The sequence below is a fragment of the Rhinopithecus roxellana genome, chromosome 13, assembly GCF_007565055.1.
Source record: "Rhinopithecus roxellana isolate Shanxi Qingling chromosome 13, ASM756505v1, whole genome shotgun sequence".
Taxonomy (NCBI): domain Eukaryota; kingdom Metazoa; phylum Chordata; class Mammalia; order Primates; family Cercopithecidae; genus Rhinopithecus; species Rhinopithecus roxellana.
Window position 1 is genome coordinate 55,292,721 of NC_044561.1, and position 22,537 is coordinate 55,315,257.

Here is a 22,537-nt window from a genome sequence, read left to right on the forward strand (position 1 = left end):
GTATTGATGGAACATACATCAAAATAATAAGAGCTATTTATGACAAACCCACAGCCAATATCATACTGAATGGGCAAAAACTGGAAAAATTCCCTTTGAAAACTGGCACAAGACAGGGATGCCCTCTCTCACCACTCCTATTCAACATAGTGTTGGAAGTTCTGGCTAGGGCAGTCAGGCAAGAGAAAGAAATAAAGGGTATTCAGTTAGGAAAAGAAGAAGTCAAATTGTCCCTGTTTGCAGATGACATGATTGTATATTTAGAAAACCCCATTGTCTCAGCCCAAAATCTCCTTAAGCTGATAAGCAACTTCAGCAAAGTCTCAGGATACAAAATTAATGTGCAAAAATCACAAGCATTCTGATACACCAGTAACAGACAAACAGAGAGCCAAATCATGAATGAACTTCCATTCACAATTGCTTCAAAGAGAATAAAATACCTAGGAATCCAACTTACAAGGGATGTAAAGGACCTCTTCAAGGAGAACTACAAACCACTGCTCAGTGAAATAAAAGGACACAAACAAATGGAAGAACATACCATGCTCATGGATAGGAAGAATCAATATCGTGAAAATGGCCATACTGCCCAAGGTTATTTATAGATTCAATGCCATCCCCATCAAGCTACCAACGAGTTTCTTCACAGAATTGGAAAAAACTGCTTTAAAGTTCATATGGAACCAAAAAAGAGACCGCATTGCCAAGACAATCCTAAGTCAAAAGAACAAAGCTGGAGGCATCACGCTACCTGACTTCAAACTATACTACAAGGCTACAGTAACCAAAACAGCATGGTACTGGTACCAAAACAGAGATATAGACCAATGGAACAGAAGAGAGTCCTCAGACATAATACCACACATCTACAGCCATCTGATCTTTGACAAACCTGAGAGAAACAAGAAATGGGGAAAGGATTCCCTATTTAATAAATGGTGCTGGGAAAATTGGCTAGCCATAAGTAGAAAGCTGAAACTGGATCTTTTCCTTACTCCTTATACGAAAGTTAATTCAAGATGGATTAGAGACTTAAATGTTAGACCTAATACCATAAAAACCCTAGAAGAAAACCTAGGTAGTACCATTCGGGACATAGGCATGGGCAAGGACTTCATGTCTAAAACACCAAAAGCAACGGCAACAAAAGCCAAAATTGACAAATGGGATCTCATTAAACTAAAGAGCTTCTGCACAGCAAAAGAAACTACCATCAGAGTGAACAGGCAACCTACAGAATGGGAAAAAATTTTTGCAATCTACTCATCTGACAAAGGGCTAATATCCAGAACCTACAAAGAACTCAAACAAATTTACAAGAAAAAAACAAACAACCCCATCAAAAAGTGGGCAAAGGATATGAACAGACATTTCTCAAAAGAAGACATTCATACAGCCAACAGACACATGAAAAAATGCTCATCATCACTGGCCATCAGAGAAATGCAAATCAAAACCACAATGAGATACCATCTCACACCAGTTAGAATGACAATCATTAAAAAGTCAGGAAACAACAAGTGCTGGAGAGGATGTGGAGAAATAGGAACACTTTTACACTGCTGGTGGGATTGTAAACTAGTTCAACCGTTATGGAAAACAGTATGGCGATTCCTCAAGGATCTGGAACTAGATATACCATATGACCCACCCATCCCACTACTGGGTATATACCCAAAGGATTATAAATCATGCTGCTATAAAGACACATGCACACATATGTTTATTGCGGCACTATCCACAATAGCAAAGACTTGGAATCAACCCAAATGTCCATCTGTGACAGACTGGATTAAGAAAATGTGGTACATATACACCTTGGAATACTATGCAGCCATAAAAAAGGATGAGTTTGCATCCTTTGTAGGGACATGGATGCAGCTGGAAACCATCATTCTTAGCAAACTATCACAAGAACAGAAAACCAAACACCGCATGTTCTCACTCATAGGTGGGAACTGAACAATGAGATCACTTGGACTCGGGATGGGGAACATCACACACTGGGGCCTATCATGGGGAGGGGGGAGGGGGGAGGGATTGCATTGGGAGTTATACCTGATATAAATGACGAATTGATAGGTGCTGACGAGTTGATGGGTGCAGCACACCAACATGGCACAAGTATACATATGTAACAAACCTGCATGTTATGCACATGTACCCTAGAACTTAAAGTATAATAATAATAAAAAAAAAAGGACTCATAATATCTGCATCCTGCCTGCAGGGGCTCCCACTTCAGATGTACTGATCAAGAGGGCTCCAGTCGCTGAAATGGACAGGTGAGAAGTAAAAATCCTTCATAATGGAAACAGCTCAGTGCTTACATGCAATGCCTATATGTGTTTGTTTACTGCAGGTCTGACAAGTATCTCTGAATATCCAGTATCTCTGATTGATCCAGTTTTTCAGGTAAAACTCTATGAAGTTGTGTGATTCTCTATTTAGCTCCCTTCAAAAATGTGTATTTTCAGATTAGCACCCACACTAGCCCTTTCAACTGTGTGCGTGCTGCAAATGAGTTCTCTAAATAATTCATGCACTTACAGAGAAGAGAGTACCACAGTAGTCAGCGGTAAGCTCTGTTATTACAGGCACTTATGTCCATTAAAACCCCAGCCCATGTGCTCAGCAACAAAGCCTGAGGATCTGGACTCTCTAATAGTCCTCCCATGTGCTTCAGATGCCTACACATACCAAGACAACTCATGCAGCTATTGATCCAGAAAGAGACACATGATATGTGAGACTGTGTTGACCATGGGGACATTGGCACAGCATCCCCTGCCCCCAGCACTCTGCCATCTGCCTGTGTCACATGGGAGAAACTAGCCCTTGGCTTTAATTGTGGTGATGAGGAGTAGAGGCCAGGATAACATTGCCTGCATTTATCTGACAGGTCTAGATCTGGGCTCAGTTTCCTCATCCATAAAATGGGAGTAATAGCAGAATCTAGCATAGAAGGCTATGGTGAAGAGTAAATTAGATAACGCATGTGAACACCTTCCATAGATTAAGAAATCTGTTTCCACAGACAGCAGGGCCTTCATGGGTGTGTCCGGCACTCCCCAGCTCACTTGTCCCATAGCTTATCAGTCAGGACCTTCTCCAGTTCTCCCATGCAGTGAAAAGTAGCAGGGATCCAGGAGAAGTCTGAGGATCTTTTGCGCTTTGAACTCCAAGGTCACCATATTGGGTCACCATGCCATGGGTACTCACCTCCATTGGGTGCAAATGCCCTCGGCATCTCTGTGTGTAAATCTATCATTGCCATAAACACTGGCAAAGGCAAATGCCCAGTCTTAGTACTTGTTTCAGTAAACCCAGCTATGACAAAATTCACTTATATTTTTGGTAATGATTTCCAAACTCTATGGCATCACTTCCTCTGCTTTGCTTCCCTCTACTTTTCTCCACATTTCCCCCTTCCCCTTCTCCCTCCTTCTTTCCCTTCCTTTTTCTTTCTTTCTCTCATTCTCTCCATTCTTTCCTTTATTTTCCTTCTAATATGGTTTGGCCGTGTCTCCACCCAAGTCTCTTCTTGAATTGTAGCTCCCATAATTCCCATGTGTTGTAGGAGGAACCCAGTGGGAAGTAATTGAGTCATGGCGGTGGTTTCCCCCATACTGTTCTCATGGTACTGAATGAGTCTCATAAGGTCTGATGGGTTATAAGGGGTTTTCCCTTTCACTTGGCTCTCATTTCTCTCTTGCTGCCACTATGTAAGATGTGCCCGTCACCTTCCACCATGATTGTGAGGCTTCCCCAGCCACATGGAACTGTGAGTCCATTAAATCTCTTCTTCTTTATAAATTATCCAGTCTCAGGTAACATGAAAACTAACTTCCTTCCTTCCTTCTTTTCCTTTTTTTGTTTCCCTTGTACTAAAACTTTCATCCATGAAATCAAAGGCATAGAAAAGGGGTAAAGGCATGAAGCAGGGGAGGGACAAAAAGATAGCTGAGTGCAATAAGACAGCAAGCAGGGCATAAACATCAAGAAAAGTGTGGCGTGTGTGTGTGTGTGTGTGTGTGTGTGTGTGTGTGTGTGAGAGAGAGAGAGAGAGAGAGAGAGAGAGAGAGAGGGGAGAGATATGGGAGGGAAAATCCAACTGGAAGAGCAGCATACTGAAAGGGGAAGTTGAGGCATGGAGAAGGAAAGGACTAATGCTGGCAGGAGGACCTGGCTCATGGTCCGACAGCAGGAGGGACTGAGCTTCAACTCACTTCCATGCCCTCCTTCTGCCCTACTCACCTACCTGCCCACACTGCCGGTTCCTTCCCCTTCCCAGTGAGCTAAACCCAGTTAGTGTCTCCTGCCTAACCCCAGCATGAATACAAAGGCTAACAGAGTCCTGCCTGGGCCTTTGGGACAGGGTCCCCCCTGCTGACTTCTTTGGGCTGTAATGGTGGATTTGCACACCATGAACCCACTGCACTCTGCCTTGAGGCCAATGCCCTTCCTGTCAGAGATTCTAACTGAGGGTGAGGGATGAAGAAGGTGGAGACGGCCAAGCACAGAGAAGGGCTCTGGGAAACTGAGGGACTGAGATGCAGGAATATATCAGGGTCAGGGGAGGCTGAGATGAATGAGGTTGGGTGAGTGTGAGGGAGAATGGATGAGAGAGAGAGGGAAGAGAGAGAGAGAGGGATCAGAGAGATGGAAACACACACACACAGGGAGGCAGAGAGAGAGAAATGTAGCTACACAGATCCGTAGACAGATAAAAATTAGAGGCAGAGTCACAAATAGAGAAGGGAAAAAGAGAACATGGTAACCAACTGGGACAGTGGTAAGGAGTAGTGGAGAAAGAGGGCACCAGAAAGGTGGGCGCTATGAGAATAAATGTGTGTTACCCACAATGAACGGCCCTTGTAGAGCTTTAAAGATGTGTGTACCATACAGTGACCACTGGCCCATCCATCACTGGGACACCCATTTCTCATTCTTTCCTCATCAGCCTCACTAAAACCCAGTGCAGATCACAGGCTGCACCCATCACTGCCTTTCTGGAGGGAGCCCAGGCAGCTGCTTTGACTTCCGCCTTGAGGATGAGACGCTTTACCCATTATTGCAGCATAATGCTTTATTATTTGACATCGTGCTTCATTTCTCATCCTTCTGTTGCTGCCCTCTGGGGACCTTCTGTGCCATTAATGTCTCCAAAAGTCCTGATTAAATAAGTCAGCAATGATTTCTCCTTCCTTCCCTAACCACTCTGCATACAGGTATCACAAGCACTACCTTGCCTCTGGTTCTGAAATGTACAGATTTCAGACCCCACATCCATCAGCAGATACGCACTCAGAGCTTGTCCCCCTCCACTCTAGTGCACTCATGGTGCACTAGAGTCATGGTTGGCCTGACTGTGTGAAAACTGCTGAACTAAACCTACCTCCTTTTAGTTGAAATCCAGGAAAGCAAAACTTCCTGAACTTTCTCAATCTATTCGGACACACGCAAAGTTTGAATGTATTTCAGTTCTTGGAAGAAGGATGGCAAAATCAATACTGAAACAAGAATGAAGTGATTCGGAAAATCTATAATGGATGTGCATTCCATTAATCCATCATCAAACAATGGCTCTTGCCATCTTGCAGGCACCACACTAGGGGAAAATATCTGAACACTAGATCAGAGGCTCTCCACTGAGGGCGGTTTTGTTCCCAGGGGACATGTGGCAAAGTCTGGAGACATTTTGGTTGTCACAACGCAGGGGAGGGTGCCACTATTGGTACCTATTGGTCAGAGGCCAGGAGTGCTGCTCAACATCCTACAATGCTCAGGACAGCCTCTGCCACGAAGAATGATCTGGCTTCAAATACTAACGGTGCTGCTGTTGAGAAACTCTGCTTTAGATGATCAGAATTCATAATGCCAAGTGTTCCTTATTTCACTTTAATTCTACTTATAAAGCATTGAATTCAACCAGGATAAGCAGTTGTACCCCTCAGCCTCAGAATACTAGTCTACAAGGAGTGACGACCTCGGTTCTTCATGGAAGAAAATAAGAGATGGTCCAATGGAACTGTAATCAGAAGGCAAAACCCCCAGGTCTTTCTCCAATGGCACCCGCGGAGGGGGGAGCTGAGTCCACTGGAAAGAACAGTAGTTACAGAGTGCAGGGCTTGGTGTTGAAATCCTGTCTCTGCCTCTGTTTCTGCCTCCAGGTAGTTTTGTGACCCCTTTGAGCCTCAGTGCTCTCGCCTTTAGTCAAATGAATGAGGCACACTACTTTCCAAAGGCATCCTGAAGCCTACAAGAGCCCTTCTTATGCTCTGAGCTATCTCACCTCTGAAAACTGGTTATATACATCTGTATTGGGAATGTATGGATAAGGGTGGAACAAATGAAATGCATTTCTGGGGGCCAGATATTCCAAGGCACTTTGCGGTAGCCTTCTTCCTCCTCCTCCGCAATGCTTTGTTAGTTGGAGGCTGTGAACATGCAGATGCTTCCCCAAATTTGTGGGAATGAACGTGAATCAGAGTTTTTGGGGCTTCAGTCTCCTCTGGGGACACATACAAAGGAACTTTCATCAATTTCTAACAAGGTTTGAGGTCTATGCCTGGATAGAGCTGGATATTGATGTAAAAGTAAGAAGCAAAGGATGATTTCCTTGAGTTCGAGCAATTTCAATAAAAAACACAGAGACCAGACTTGCAACAACACTACAGTGTCAAAGAGCTGGTTCCCGAAGGGGAGCATAGAGTCCACCCATACCAGAGGCAGAAGAGATCTAACACTTTTTGAGTTTAATATTAATGTTGCAGCATGGTAATGAAAACTAGTAATAATCTCTCTTGGTAAATGAATCGTCACTCCCAAATGGCAACCAGGTAAAACCCTAAATAAATAATGTGAGATTGATATCAGAGGCCCAGGTACAGGGATTCGATTACAATTCTTGGCTTGTACTCAGGGGGCCCTCATGCATTTTTTAAGAGCTCATCGATATTGTGATCCTTCTGCTTGCTGGTGAACTTTAAAAGCTACATTGAGGTATAAAAGTAGGGCTTTGACTTTGTTAAGGCTCATGATTGTTCTCAAATAAAGTAGCTCTGAATAAAAGTGGGATTGGAAAATCTTCCCTGTCCGTTAGGCAAGTGCAGAACTTAGCAATGGTTTTGGAGCACCCACTGTGGAACGATTCATGAGATCCGAAGATGGATACAGTTCCCACAAGAGAGCCACGAGGAACCACACATTGGGGACCACCTGACGCAGAACCCTGGCTGGGAGCTTGCCCTTGTTCTGCCATGAAGCTGACAGAGCTGTTTCTACAACAATGTGCATCTTCAATCATCCCACAGAAGGAGCTGAGTTAGGCTGGAAATGAGAGAATTCCAGACAGAGTGAATGTATATTTGTGGAGTTGTAGGAGGCCAGAAAGTTGAAGGCTGGAGAATAAGGGTCAAGGTTGAAGGCTGGAGACCAGGGGTCAAGGTTGGAGGCTGGAGACCAGGAGTCAAGGTTGAAGGCTGGAGACCAGGGGTCATGGATGGAGGCTGGAGACCAGGGGTCAAGATTGGATGCTGGAGACCAGGGGTCAAGGTTGGAGGCTAGAGACTAGAGGTCAAGGTTGGAGGCTAGAGGCCAGGGGTCAAGGCAAGGAAGACATGGCTGACCCCTCAGATGCTGTGAGAGCAGCAGAAAGCCATGGAAGGAGGTTAAACAGGAGAAGGTTGACTCTTACTGGAGCTGATGGCTTGTTTCCCCTTTCTGGTTTGGGATACAGGATGCCTTAGGCCTTGGTGCCAGCAGAGTGTACAGGAGGCCACACTGGAAAACAATGGTCTTTGCTGTCTTCTTCTTACCTTTCTGTATGCCCCTGGGCCTTCATGTGGCTTTAGCTTCTCACGAGCCCTCACTGGGCTGTGTGTGTTTGTGTGTGTGTATGTGTGTGTGTATAGGTGGCGACTGACCGTCTTCTATGAGCTGGGCTTTGTATTACTTCTTGACCTTCTCAAGATTTGCCTGTCTCATGTCTTCAGAACCTATTGCCTGCAGTCTTTGATATACACTATTCTGATAAATGAATGAGACTGTGAGAAGTGTTAATTTAAGATATTAACCCTTTTATGTCTTAGGGTAATACCCCGTGTCTTTTTACTCAGGAGATATTCAATCCGTAGGGGTTCAATACACGAGTGTCATGTATTTGTGTTTTAACTGGGTCTGTCTGAAATGCCATGAATGTTCGGTTAGCCTGGGCAGCCTTCTCTATTGTTGTCTGCAGCGCTGAAATCTGGGAGCTTCCTTCTGGTCACTCAGCAGGGACAACGAGGCCTCTATCCCCACATCACAGTTCTCTCAGGTACATGCCTCCCCCATCACTTTCCGAGAAACTGACGCAGCCCAGGATTAGAACTGAACCCCAATAAGCTACCCAAGAAAAACAGTGAGGCTTTTAAGGGGCTCAGAAGTCAGAGAAAAGACAATCAGAACACAGGGAATGCATGTTCTGGAACAAGAGGATACAGACACCAGCCGAGCAACCACAGCAAATACAATGAACCAGCCAGACCACCGGACAAGGTCAGAGGTACAGGGGACGGCCTCTTGAACACAGTGGCAGGAGGCTGGGTGCAGGGTGGTGGCTGCAAAAGACCCAGTGGACATATGTGCTAAGCTTTTATTTCAGGCAATGGGCTTAGAGTTCTAAGCTTGGGAACCCCTCACAGCAGGTCCTACTATTACCTTCTGAGTCTGAGGGAGAGCTACTAAGAAGACACTGAAATTCTACAAGAGCCCTTAAGAAGCTAAAATTGCAAATACTCCTCAGAGAGACCTGGTTTTCCAGCAGAAATCATGATAAGCACATGCCAATATTTAGGTCGACATAGAGTGGGCGTGAACAGCAGTATGTGGAGGCTTTGTTGGATGGCCCCAGGGTTCTTTTAACCTAAAATTCTATGGGAGTGTTTGAAAGGTCATGTATGTTTGGCAGTTCAGAGGGAACTCTTGATCCCTGTTGTGTACACCATGCTCATTCCTTTCTCCTGGCCTTTATCTTTGCTCAGCTCTCTCGACCACCAGAAGGATCTTTGCAGGGCTCTTTCCATCCCATCATTTACATCTCATTGCCTCAGAGGCTTTTCTGGGCCATTCTTTCCAAAATACTCCTCTCCCACGTTTTATCCCCTTCCTGGATTTGCTCCTCCGCCCAGCACTCACCATGGTCGGGAACGATACTATTTGTTTACATGATCAGTGTCCGTCTCCCTTCCAGGAACAGAAGCTCCTTCAGTGTGGATCTCTGTGGGTCTTGTCTATCACTGCATCCTCAGTTGCCAAAACAGGACCAGTCATTTAGTGTCCACTCAACACATGCATGGCAAAGAAACACAGGGAAGCAGGGAGGCTGAGAGGGAGGGAGCAAGCCTTCCTCTAGAAAAGCAGGGCAGTGAGAATGTGTGTGTTTGTGTGTATCCATGCATGGGAGCATGTGCTTATGTGCCCACATACAGGAGCATGTGTGTGAACATATGTGTGTCCATGCATATGTGCATGTGTGTGCACAAGTACCCACGCATGTGTGCTTGTGTGTGAATGTGTATGTGTGCATGCATGTGTGTGCCCATGCACACATGTGTAGGCATTAAAGAGACTTTCATTTGAAAGGAGACCTTTAGTATAATATTTATAATAAATATTTCAAAATTGAGTTTTAGTGATGTGCAAAACAGAAGGAAGATGCTGGTACTGAGGCTTGGCACCCCAGCTGCCTGAGCCAAGTCCTCAGGCAGTGAGGGAGATGTAGGTAAGTGAAGCTGGGAGTGGGAGTTATTTAGCTCTGAAGATTGGATTGCTAGTATCTTGTTTTGATTTAAGAGCCAACATGAGAGATATACAGACTTCAGAGAGGGAAAACAGCATGGTCAAAATGACAACTGAGAATAAGGTGGCCAGCCTGGGTCAGAATAGTGCTGACCTGTGCAGAGGTCTTTCTTCAGGTAAGGGCTCTTCTTTCTTCAGGTAAGGGCTCCTCCAGGTAAGGGCTCCTGGCCTCTCTGTATGCCTTAGGCCCTGCCTCTTACTCTCCACCCTCACACCCTCAGGAGAGAGTGATGCAAGATGAATGGATCCTAAAATTAAAAACCAGTAACTGTTTCGACTTACTGGCAGTTCAGTGAATTAACAAGTTGGCACCAGGCAGTGGCCCTTTCCCACTAAAAAAAAAAAAAACAACCTCACATGGATTCCCCAAGGAAGGGGCTGAAACTCGTAAGTTTGTGTCTGGGGCCCAGAGGGCATGAGCACAGAGATCCAAAGGGGTTGATGCTTTCCCTACCGCTAGTAGGGCAGGCTGTGGTAGGGTGCACGACTGAAGCTTGAAATTGAATTAAGTAGCTTCATGCAATGGCTTCTCTTGATGGCACAGGATAAACATCATGAATAAAGAAGCAGCAGCAGTAATCCAAGAATGTTTGCAACTGGCTCAAAATGCTACCTGAAACCCAAGAATGGGTACTGTAATCAAAGGATTGGAAGCCACCTTGACCCAGAGGGAAAAAAGATGCTAAACTTTGAAGCTATTTCTCAGAGGAATAGAATTTTGTTTTCTGTTTGTAGAGATGGGAATAGTCATCCCTTATGGAAGAAGACAGTAATTTGCTGCATTTTTAGGACTTGTAATTGTACAGGCAAATTCAAAATTCAGGTATCAGTAAAATTATAGCTAGATAATGCTGCCTCCTTTGTGGATAGCTGTCCTCACTTCATGGGAGAGCACCCCTTTATCTGCTGAAGAGATGTCTTTTTCATTTGCTAAGGGCAAGAACGGAAAATAAGTCACTTTGATTAAAGGTGCTGAAAGTTGGAGTAGATTTAAATGTCCTTTTGTATTTGACTATAATTTCTAGTAATTGAAATATTTCACCAATTGGTTTTGTTGTCACAACCACGATATTCATTCATACAATAATGTTTATGAAGCACCTACTATGTACCAGACACAGTGCCATATATGTGTATATTATACACATACACTATTGAATATTGGATATTCAATAGTATTAATTCATTTATAAATATTTCTTGCATGATAACTACTTGCCTATCAGGTATCTGCCAGACCTTGAGAAGGAAGTATGAAGATAATAAAGACATGTTTCCTATTTTTCTGAAGCCACAATCTGGTCAAATTCATGTAACTTGATCCCAATTTGCAGATAATTTAAAAGTTTGGGGATCATAACTATTTGTACTGAAGACAGAAAAAATAAAAAGGGAAAGAGAAAAAAAGGACCATCAAAAAAGAAGTTCTAAAGGTGAGGAGAAATATATCAAGAGATTTGGAAGACTATAAACGGAAACAGATATGACTGATATCATCTAGCGTGAAGAGGGCACACAGGAAAAGAATGTGATTTAAAAGCACAACTCAAGGAGCTGCTAATTGTATCACAGCCTCCAGTTAGCAGAAGAGTAAATAGGAACCTTGTATTTTGTGCCCAATGTTGAATTTGGTTGAATTATAAAGGAGCGATGGAAAGGCTTCCAAAGGCTGAAATATTTTCTAAAGCATATCAGATATTCAATAATAATGCAGTCATCTAGGGTAGACAAAACAAAGTTTGTGGACATTTGAACTTGCATTAAGAGATTATTCAAACCTATATTTATAAAACCATGTTACTCTGAAAAGTATATTAAGACAATAGTAACTTAGCTATGATCTTCCATTGCTCTAATGGATCCAGGCAACAATGTCATGAGCAAAGGTCAAATTTTTAAGAGACAGTCCAACAATATGAACAGCATGTCATCAAAAAGAAGCTTCAACCCTCTAATTATGTAAAGGCCTGCACAAATAGGACAGTCTTTTAACCTAGAAGCTCAGTCTGTGCCCTAAATCACACACAAAGGGAAAATGGTGGCGTGTTATCTCAGGTGGAGGCAGAAAGTACTTAACTGGGTGACACACAATTGAGGTGGGTGCCCTACTAGGACTTGAGTGGTCACTGGAGAAAAATAAAAGCAAGAAGGAAGAGGCGGCCAGCAGTACAACTGGAGTCACCACGGGGATTCTAACAACCACAGCCACCAGACAGCACCAGAAACAACAGCTAATATGGCTGAGTGCCTCCTCTGCTGACCTCTTCACCTGTGTTATGCTACGTGCATCTAACAGAAGCCCAGTACATAGTCACCAATGCCATTCCCATTTTACAGATGCAGGAACTGAAGCTGAGAACGCCTACCCAATATGCCCACAGGCTCATCGGTCTTCTCTCTGGTCCTCCTCACATTCAGGCTGAACAGCTGCAGAAAGCCATGGCATTTATCCTGCATTTTTCTCCATTTGCCTTGCAAATAAATGCCAACAATACCAAAAAAAAAAAAAAAAATAGTTGAAATAAAAACACCCACAAATAATAGCTCGTCTTTTCCCCTGCGGAGGTAGACAGAATGAAAATAAATGAAGCCATCATTCTTTATTGGATGCTGGCAAGAATCTTGAGCTGGTATGGAAGATTATTTGCTGGATAAACAATTCTTATTTTATATATTTTTATGCATGTATAAAGCTCATTTCAGCTAGGCCTTATCCCATAAAACCCAAGGGAACTGCAGTAATTCAAAAGTGAGGATACATTTTTGAAATGGAATCAGAACAGTGGTGTAGAAAATGGGTAAAATGAGAAAGAAAACTGGATTCTGTAAGAGTGGATAGATCAGTCTGTGAAGGAAAGTCTACAGGCAGCTATTTCAGGGTGAAAAGGAAAAAGTGGTTCTTCAGATGAGAACTACAATTGGCAGCCATATGTTGGATTCCAGCTGAAGATGTGTTGTATTTGCCCTGTACAATGGTTTACAAATATCCAAGCCAACACTAAAAACGCTGTGAATTTCCATAGAAAACCCAGATTTCTGGCTTCTCTTAAAACACAAGCCCATACTAAGGCCCCCATTTCCACTTGTGATCCGTTGGCAGGGTCTTGCTAGAATATTTTCCTTTAGACAGCAGTGAACTCTGAAATGGCCCATGTCCCCATCACTCCTTTGACCCGGTTCTTAGCCTCTGCATTCTATTATCTGCCAGGCCCTGCAGACCTCAGAATGTGCAGCTTTCTTTACAACCCAGATGATTCACAGGAGTTCAAGTTGAAGACCAAACTACTGGCTGACCTAATGTTAGCCAGTTACCATCACCTTGTGTAATTCAGTGAGGCCAACTCCCAAACACTGGCTACAGTAAGACCTCTCCCCTTTCAGAAGCCCTCAGTGTGGCAGTTTTAAAACCCAGCCCTCGCATGTTTAACAGTCTTCCCCTCAAGCAGTGAGGGGCCTCTTTCTCTGCAATCAGGGCTTCCTGGGCTCTGTGACTGCTTGCCTAATAGAATACAAGAGAAATGATAGCTGTGTCAGTTTCCAGGCCCAACCTAAGGAAACGGGCTATTTCCACAGACTGTGTCTTGGGCCATTTGCTGCTAGAACCCAGCCACCATGCTGTGAGGAAGCTAAAGCACCTGTGGAGAGGCCAGCACAGGGAGAACATAGCCAGGCCAGTGAGCCAGTTTGGAAGTGGATGCCCAGCCCCAGGAGAGCCTCTGCAGCATGGCACCCTCACTAGACCCCACCCACATTTCAGATTCATAAAATAAGTGACTGCTGTAGTTTTAATCCAATGAACTTTGGGATGGTTTGTTATGCAGCCATCAATAAACAGAGCACCCATTTGGTCTGAACACTGAGAAGGGCTTTCATAGCAGATGAGGGAGAACCAGGAAGGTGTACTTCCCTGAGCGACGGCCCCCACGTGGTCTTACTCACCTGGCCGATGTGCCTTTGGAACTGCCATATTCATTACTCTTCCTCCATCCTGAGGTTTGGGGGGAGATGCAGTGAACCTGCAGATTCCCGATTCGGAAGGGGTGCTGGAGGTCAGACTGTCCGTGTACTCATTTGTCCCTGCCGTCAACTGTTCCGATGACGTGTCTGATATGAAGCACTCTGTGATGGTGAACTTGGCAGTGTCTCAGTTGCTCTTCCATCTTGGCGTGTTCATAGGCCCTGGCCAGTTCTTCGTAAGTGGAGGAGGCACTTTCTGTGGAGACCATGCTGCTTCTTGCTCGATCTACACCATGAAAGAGAAAAACAAGACGGATGACTCACCATCAGAAGTCTGAACCAATGGCATGGCCCTTCCTGGCTTGGGACTGTTTTCTTCCAGATCATGGTGGGACCTGGTAGGAGTTCTGGTTCCTTGTCAGAGGCTCCTGAGGCCAGCTTCACAAGCCTCAGCAGATCCGGCTAAGGAAAGCTTTGTTGCAACCAAATTGCTGTAGTCAGATGTTCCAGCTTGGGACATTTCCATAAATAAGTAATGCATTCCTTCTAAAAAAGTCCTGCTTTTAGTGAAAACAGCAGGAGTGGCAGTACCCCTCTCTCTGCTCCAACCTGCAAATGGATCTGTGCCCTAGAGACTCTTTCACTGGCATGAATGATTTGAGCTGCAGTTCAGTTTCTGGGGCCTCAGCTCAGGAAGCAAGATGTGACGATATTTAGAAATAAAGACATGACACTGCACGGAAATTGGCCACAAGTGCAGAATGCTCCACAACCCCTGGGATGCATCTTCTGTGGTGATTACCCTCTATGGGGACTAGAAAACCATCAGGACAAAAACCGGTGCCCACATGCCTTTGAGCTGGGCCACGTCATCTTGGTCAGGGAGATATCTGCATTTCAAATGCACTAAAAAGTTTTAAGGTCGCCTCTGTGGAACTCTGAGACTCTTCTAAGAGAAATCACAGCCATAAAAATAAATTCACATGGCGACAATCCACCTCTGGAACACTGTTTTTGAAGTATATCATCAAGAACAAAAGAAAAATGAGTATTAAAATTTCCTACAGCTATTAGATTCAGACGTAATTTCTTTTCAATATTTAAGGGGGGAGTGGTGGGCAACCCAGTGCTATTCTTAGGCCCTGTCTTCTCTCTGAAGTGAAAACTTGGTGGTTGATGGCATAGACTGAATGACTTACCTTATAACCAACCCCTGTTTAATTGTCAAATGGATCAGCCTATGTTCCCTATAGAGGGTGCTGTGACCTCATCATGTAACTTCAAGTGCAGTGTCTTAATCCTGGAGAAGGTAGTGGGTCAGGCGCCCTCAGAGTGTAATCAGCAATTATTGAAATCACGGGGGTGCAAATTTAAAAATGTCTCTATTTCTCCCAGTGGGGTAGGAACTAAATGGAGAAATAAGCTTGGGTCTCAGATTCAGGACACCTGCAGAAGAGATGCAGTTTGGTTCTGTGTTGCCTTGTGTGGAGTAAAGCCTATGCAGTTGTATTGGTAACTGTTAGATAAACCGCTTAACAATTTGAAAGTGACCTTCAAAAGAACATCAGTGGGAGGGAGGAAGCCCTCTCACCCCTCCCCAAGGAGCCCATGAAGCTCGAGGTGTGGGGGCTGTGCTGGAATCCAGGGATGGAAGAGGCAGCATCAGGGCCTACCTGTGTCTTGCGAGGGGCTGACGCTGTAACTGTCACTCTCTTTGTCTACTGATCCTGTAGCCCTGGGTGTTGGCAGCCTCCAGTCTGTGGTGAGGGTGTGTGCTGAGATGGTGGGGTGGGGTCTGTTGAGGGTCCACTGGCTGGCATAGCGGTTTCTCGCTGTGGGCCCAGCCTTGGCATTCCTCCTGGTGGTGGGATCTGTGAAGAGCCAAGAATTGTGTCTGTCTTTGTCTGCAGAGGAGTGTGGTCAGCTGAGAGCAAGAGCGGAGGTCAGTGCCACCCACCCAGCCCTGCCGACTTGCCCACACCCTCCAGGAAAACTTCCTTGACTTCTCCTGTGCAGAGGATACTTTCCCTTTCCTTTATGGCTTGAAACCTTCCTCTGATACTTACGTGTTTAATCAGCTCTGAAAGGAAAAGAATACCCTACTTGGATTCAGAAGTTACATATTTGAGTCTTGCTCTTGGCCTTTAATAATATTATGATGCTTCTAAAAGCTAGAAATGGAATGAGGGGAGACTGACAACAATTATAGGACAAAACAAGAAAATTTCAAATAGTGATGAAGATTATAAAGAAAATAAAACCAATTACTGTGCTAGAGAATGACTTGAGAGAGGTACTTCAGTTATGATGTTTGCAACCGCAATTAAATGAATGATGGTACAAAAAAAAAATAACGTTATGACCTGATGCACATCATTGAACCTTCCGGGGCATCATCATCTTCTGTAACACAAGGACGCTCAGCCCAATGTGTTCTGACACGACCTCCTTTCTACAACCTTAGGTGTTGTTATGAGTGAATCATGTCCCCCCAAAAGATATGTTCACGTCCTAACCCCCAGGACCTCAGAATGGATGATCTGGTTCGGAAATAGGGTCATTACAGATGAAATTAGCTAAGACGAGGTCATACTGGAATGGGGTTGGCCCTTAATCCACTATGGCTGGTGTCCTTATAAGAAGAGAACACAGACACAGGAGGGGAGAGGGCCATGGGATGATGGAGGTGGAGACTGGAGTGCTACAGCTGCAAGCAAATACATTTCTGTGCTGTGAAGCCACCCATTTGGTGGTACTACGTTAAAACAGCTCTAGGAAGTTAATACAGATGTTGCCTGTATTTTTGTTTCTCATATTACTACTCATTGTTTTAATGATGACTATTTTATTCATTCAATTGAAAGCTCCTAGAGCAGAGGGACCATATTGTTATGTCCCAACTCTCCTTAAGCCCCTTGCGTATGATAATACATCTCTGTAATGGAATTGTCCTAACTTTAACACAGGCACCTTGGGTTATTTAATATGGAGAACAAAGGGTTAAGCTGGTGCCAGATGGGTTTCATTTTCTCTAAATCTGGAACCAAAGGCAGCAAGTCGATGGGGTGGACGGAGTTCTTAGCTCAACCCTTTGGTGAGCTAAGAAGAAGGATGTTCCACCAGCAGAGATTGTCAGGTATCAGAGTGGGCTATGACATTGCCTTTTCCAGAATTCTGTGGAAAACGAGAGGTTCAGTTACCTGGAATGATTTTTCGGGGGCTCCAGCCTGGAGGCAGTCTAAGGTCCTAGATGGGTCTTTTCTACCTTTGAATTCTCTGCTTCTCAAACAGCAGTTTGATGCAATTATATTTCAGTATGGTCTGGTCACTTCTAAACCCAGCAGACTGTATTCACTGTTGGGCCCTCACGAAGTTTCAAAGGAGCAAAACAGACAGGGCCAGCCTGTAATGTTATTGCACTGATTTATTTATGTGCTTTCATGAGCCCGGCAGTGTCTCCAGGGCAGGGGCAATGGTATCTCTCTTTGGATCCATCCATAGAACCTACAATAATTCCTGACATACAGAGTTTTCTGAAGGAATTCATAGACCTAGGGTTACTTTATGAAGGCAACGGAAGCTCAGAGAGAAGTGACACAGCTGTCAAGTGATAAAACTATAACCCAAACCTTCTGCCTTTTCAGTTCAGATAATGCCTGTTACTTGACCACATATGGCCAAATCCTCAGTGTCTAAGTTTCCTAGTATAGTGTCTACATGACCCTGGCTTGCTTATAATTCCATGAGTTGGAACTTGAAAGGCTAACACTGGGAAGATGCAATGACTTTGTTTTTAAATGGAAGATTTCCTCATTGCAAGTTTCTAGTTAATTGGATTTTGAACTTAATCTATCATTCTGTGTTGCTGGAGAGGCACGTTAAGATGGCAGCCAAAGAGATAGATTTTAAGATTTCCTAAATCATCAGAATACTCAATCTTGGTGAATATTCTCTGGGGCATTGATTTTAAGACACATTTCATCCCTTACTTGCACAATTCCATGGAAGACTTCATTAGAAGATTTTTTTTTTGGCCTTGATGAGAATGTAAATGAGTTATGCTGGAGCTCTACACAACCAGGTATGAATGATAATTGGGTTTCTTCACCGAAATGCTAGGAAAAAGGTCCTCAAAAAGACAGAAAAACATTATGATGGGTAAGAGGCTAAATGTCTTCCAGGCACTATCGACTTGATAAGTGGAGCTTAAATTACTGGAGCTTGTTATTTCAATGCTAATGAGTTTTTTCCAGAAAATTACCCAGTCCCTTACATAAGTTTTGAAAATTTTCATTTTTATTCTTCTTTAAGTTTCTTGCAACTACAACTGTTGCAGCTCATTCTGAGCAGGTTTATGTCTGGCATGGAAGTTGGGGGGTGGTTGGGGAGTATAGTTTGCTAGTCCTACTTCAAGGATACAATTATTTCCTCCAATCCCCCAAACCTTGACCCTCGTTTCTTCTCCTTGAGCTCACTCCCCAATGGTGGGGCAAAGATCTTCACTGTCATAGCCCCTTTCCTCATTAAGATCACGCTATTTGGAAAATTCCATGGGAAAGTCGCACATGTCAGCCTTGATTCAAAGTCAGGTCTCTTTTCAAGTTAATTTTGTTCATAATCTCTTTTTTCTAGATGAGAACAGTTTTACTGGTGGCCTGATAATGTTGAAAATATAGGTCAGGATATTAGTTTCCTTAAATCACAGCCCTCAGTTCTGTTCTGCGCTAGGCAGGCATCCTAGGATCAAAATTGTCTCAGTATGTAGAATGCTGGAGTATTTGACACATTTATTTTTTAATAATTGTGTTTTTAGAACCATTGTTTTGTACCTGAACTGAACTCTGCTATATGATAATGCCTAAGATAGCAGCTAAAATACAATTTTTACTTGGATTCCACGGGTAGCCTTTTTTGTGTAACTTACTAGCTCATCTACTAAGCAAATGAACGCTGGGATTTACTGCCCCTTCATGGAAAGTATTTTGATAGGCTCCCAGCATTCTAACATAAATAAAACTCGGTGATTAAGCATCACGCCTGCTCAGCAGCCCATGAGTTGGAGGGCATAGGATATAAATAGCTCATGGCCTTTCAACCTGGGGTCTGAACCCTAATTAAGCTTCTGCCCATTGAATCAGATTATTTTAATTATCCCAAATTTGGGATGACAGAGGATTTTGTAGATAACAGGGTTACAGGACGTGTCATATGTACTGTGATCATGCTTTTAATGTTTTTGTCCGTGCCATTGGTTTCCATATCTTGTAGTTGTGGAGGTCCAGCTTTACGTAACAAATTTACTATTTGTCTCATAGAGAGGATGAAACTGGGAGATCTGAACACTCCCTCATGTAACTAACAAATGTTTATCCAGCACTTATTACATCCTGGACCACTGGATGCACCTCACCCACCCCAGGTATTTCCCTCAGGACCACTGCTAGTCCCATCCTGGGTGACAGAAGGCATTTTGTTTTGTTTTGTTTTTTTTCAGAGTATCAACAGTAGATTCGAGTCCATGTCGTAAGCTTTTGTCATTGAATGTGCATATGTGTGAAGTCTATTCTTTAGTCTCTACATATCCTATATGTAGCATCTCTACCTAAAGGCAATGTAGAATGACTGAGAATGAGAGCTTTGGAATTAGGCTGCCTGGGCTGGAAGTTCATATTCACTACTCCCTGGCTGTGTCACTGGCCAAGTGACCTTGTCAGACCTGCCTAATCCCCTCGTCTCTGAGACTAGGTGATGTCATCACCCACCTTAAGAGCTGTCCTGAAGTTTGAATGAGATTAATGTGCCCAAGTGCTCTGGGCACAAGGGGCAGGCTCAGCCGGCCCTGCCTATGATTCCCGTGCAGCAAACATGACTCAACATCTTTTTCTTTTCCATTCCCATTGTTGCGATCTCAGAACATGATGGCTGATTGGTATTTATCCACTACATGCCTGTGTCAGACACTGTGGCTGGTATGCAGATGAGGACACGAATAGAGTCCTAGTTTTCCAGGGTATTATAATCCACAAGAGAGACAGAGAAGTAATCAGTGCAGCAGAACAGCCAAGGGATGTGTTTTCACACACTGACAGAGATAAATAGCAAATTGTTACGATTTCTCCCACCCTTATAAGAATCTGTTGCAACCCTCTGGCAAACTAATAAAACGCCTAGAAACATAACTTCTACAATGCAGTCATTCTGGTGTGCAAGCAACATGTTTTAGATGCTCTTCTCAAAAATAAAGAATTCTTGCAATGACAACACAGTCCTAACATATAAAATAGAATCATGATGTCTTTTCTAGCTGAGAAAATAGAGAATACAAATGAATCTCTGCAAATATGCCCAACTGCAGTGAGAAAAACCTGCTCCATGGAATTCACTGAGGTAGAAACACCTGGGCAGAGGTGAGAAGCTCTGGTGCAAGAAGCTAGTGGGGGAACTGTGCTTCAGAAAGTTCATGAGTTTCAGACTCTTGAACCCACTGTGGGGCCAGTCACCCATCATTTCTAATTCTAAATAAAACATGGAGTGTTGTCAGTCCCTCGCACTGTGGTTTTTGAGGAACATTTAACAACAACAACAAAAAAATGATCCAGAAGATCTTTTACTAATACAGAGGGTTCCACAAGTGCTAAATGAATAAGCTCATTTTGGAGAGTGAGGGGGGAACCAGAGACTGATGCATGCATTTGAGTAGATTTGCTTGATGTTGGTAGACATCACTTAGTGAAATTCATCACAAAGGAAAAAAACATTGTTCTATAAGCTGCAGTGTTTCCCTGTGATCATCAGGCTAAGCCCCAAGGACAGCATCTCAGCACTCTCAGAATGAAATGCACCTGCCACACGCTGGCTTAGGGTACCCTGCAAGATGAGGACACCTGTTTCTCTGTCTCACCTTTTCCCTGCCTTTCACTGTGTCCCAGTGCCAACTTCCATCCTCATCATGCAGGGAACCTTGGGAGCTTTTCCCTGCCGCCCCCTCTGCTCTCGCTGTGGCTCTGATCTTGTTTCATGTCTTCTCCTCACTGTAGGTCTTCCCGAATGACTTGGACCCAAGACAGCCCCTCCCACTGCTCCACATGCCCGCTGACTCACCATGGCTTCATTCTCTTTCTGTCTAGGATTTACCAAGACATGAGAAACACTTTAGTTCCATGTCTGACGTCTGCCCCCTGACTAGAATGAAATGAATGTCTTTTTGTGTCTTACTCATGGTGTATCTCCATCACACAGCACTGAGCCATATATGTAAACTGAAACCTGAATAAATATTTTTGAAAGCTGAATGAACGCATGAACATTCCCAGCCCTGCTTCCAACTGTATAGCCATGAGATACACACACGTCTCTCCCACGTGCATCCTGCCTGCCACTCACTGACCACTGGTTTACAGTATCTGCTTGACTCAGGTTCATGTCTCTGTGGATATTTTACATGCCAACAAATCAACTTCCCCATTATTCTGGGGCTGACCATGCAGCCGGAAGGTTGCCAGTGCTTTTGTTTTGGGCTGCTTCTTCTCCTGTCTGAACTATTTACGACTAGCTTTATGCATTCTCGGCTGCTAGCTGACCATTGAAAGGAAAGTAGAAATGCATGTTGCTTTTTACCTGGCAGGAAGAACTGATGTGCTGGAGGGGTCCTGCCCTGCTGCGTTACACACAGGAAACATTTCTAACCCTTGGGGCAGTGTTTCTCAATGTGGGGTCCAAACAGCCAGCATTAGAATCACCCAGGGTATCTGTCAGCATGCAGATTCTTAGGCCAGAATCTCTTGGTGGAGGCCTGGAATTGGTATTTTAAATAGGCACCAGGTGATTCTGATGCGTGTAAAGGTGGAGAATGAGACCAAGGACATCTGCTCTGTGGTCTCTTTTGCCTACTCTTCCGCTACCGTTTCTAACAGAATGCTGAAGCCAAGTCTGCATCGCTCTAAAAATCGAATCCTTTCAATATCTATAACTTTTTCTGATGTAGCAGCAAAAAAGTGGCTCTTAAACCCATCGGAGCAGTGTCTTGAAGTAGCAGCAAGCCACGCCAGGCAGTTCACAGTGGAGAAGCCAATGGCTGAAGAGACGTCAAAGTCCTTGAATCTTTTTTTTTTTTTTTAAACAGAGCCTTGCTCTGTCACCCAGGCTGGAGTGCAGTGGCGCAATCTCGGCTCACTGCAAGCTCTGCCTTCCGGGTTCACGCCATTCTCCTGCCTCAGCCTTCTGAGTAGTTGGGACTACAGGCACCTGCCACCAGGCCGGCTAATATTTTGTATTTTTAGTAGAGACGGGGTTTTCTCCGTGTTAGCCAGGATGGTCTCGATCTCCTGACCTCGTGATCTGCCCGCCTCAGCCTCCCACAGTGCTGGGATTACAGGCGTGAGCCACTGCGCCCAGCCTGAATCATTTTTTAAGAGCAAGGCTCTGGCACACACCCCTTTGCAAAGCTAATTCCCACTCATATCTCGTTTATGTCTTCAGAATGTACTAATGTGATCAAAGAAGAAAGGGGGGAAGAAGATTAGACAAAAGGAAGAGGTAAAAGACTTCTTTCAAATGTAGAATGTTCTTGAAAACATTTTTAAAATGAATTTCAATGCCTGCTGAAACTGTTTTCTGTATATTACAATGTTATTTTGTAGGCAATGGGTTTACTTCATAAAGCTCACTGCATTTTGCAAATGCTTCTCAAGCTAGGATTTATGAAGAATAGCTTTTAACATTATAATACTTATTT

The 22,537-nt window shown here is 44.0% G+C and overlaps 1 protein-coding gene across 1 annotated transcript in view; it reads right to left on the reverse strand.

Moving 5' to 3' along the window:
* The window catches only part of DSCAM (DS cell adhesion molecule), a 350,956-nt gene that overhangs the window by 21,168 nt on the left and 307,251 nt on the right, over window positions 1-22,537 (reverse strand). The window contains 3 exon segments of the mRNA XM_030915322.1: window positions 13,786-13,984; window positions 13,986-14,089; window positions 15,477-15,674. Of these exon segments, the coding sequence (XP_030771182.1) occupies window positions 13,786-13,984; window positions 13,986-14,089; window positions 15,477-15,674 (501 nt within the window).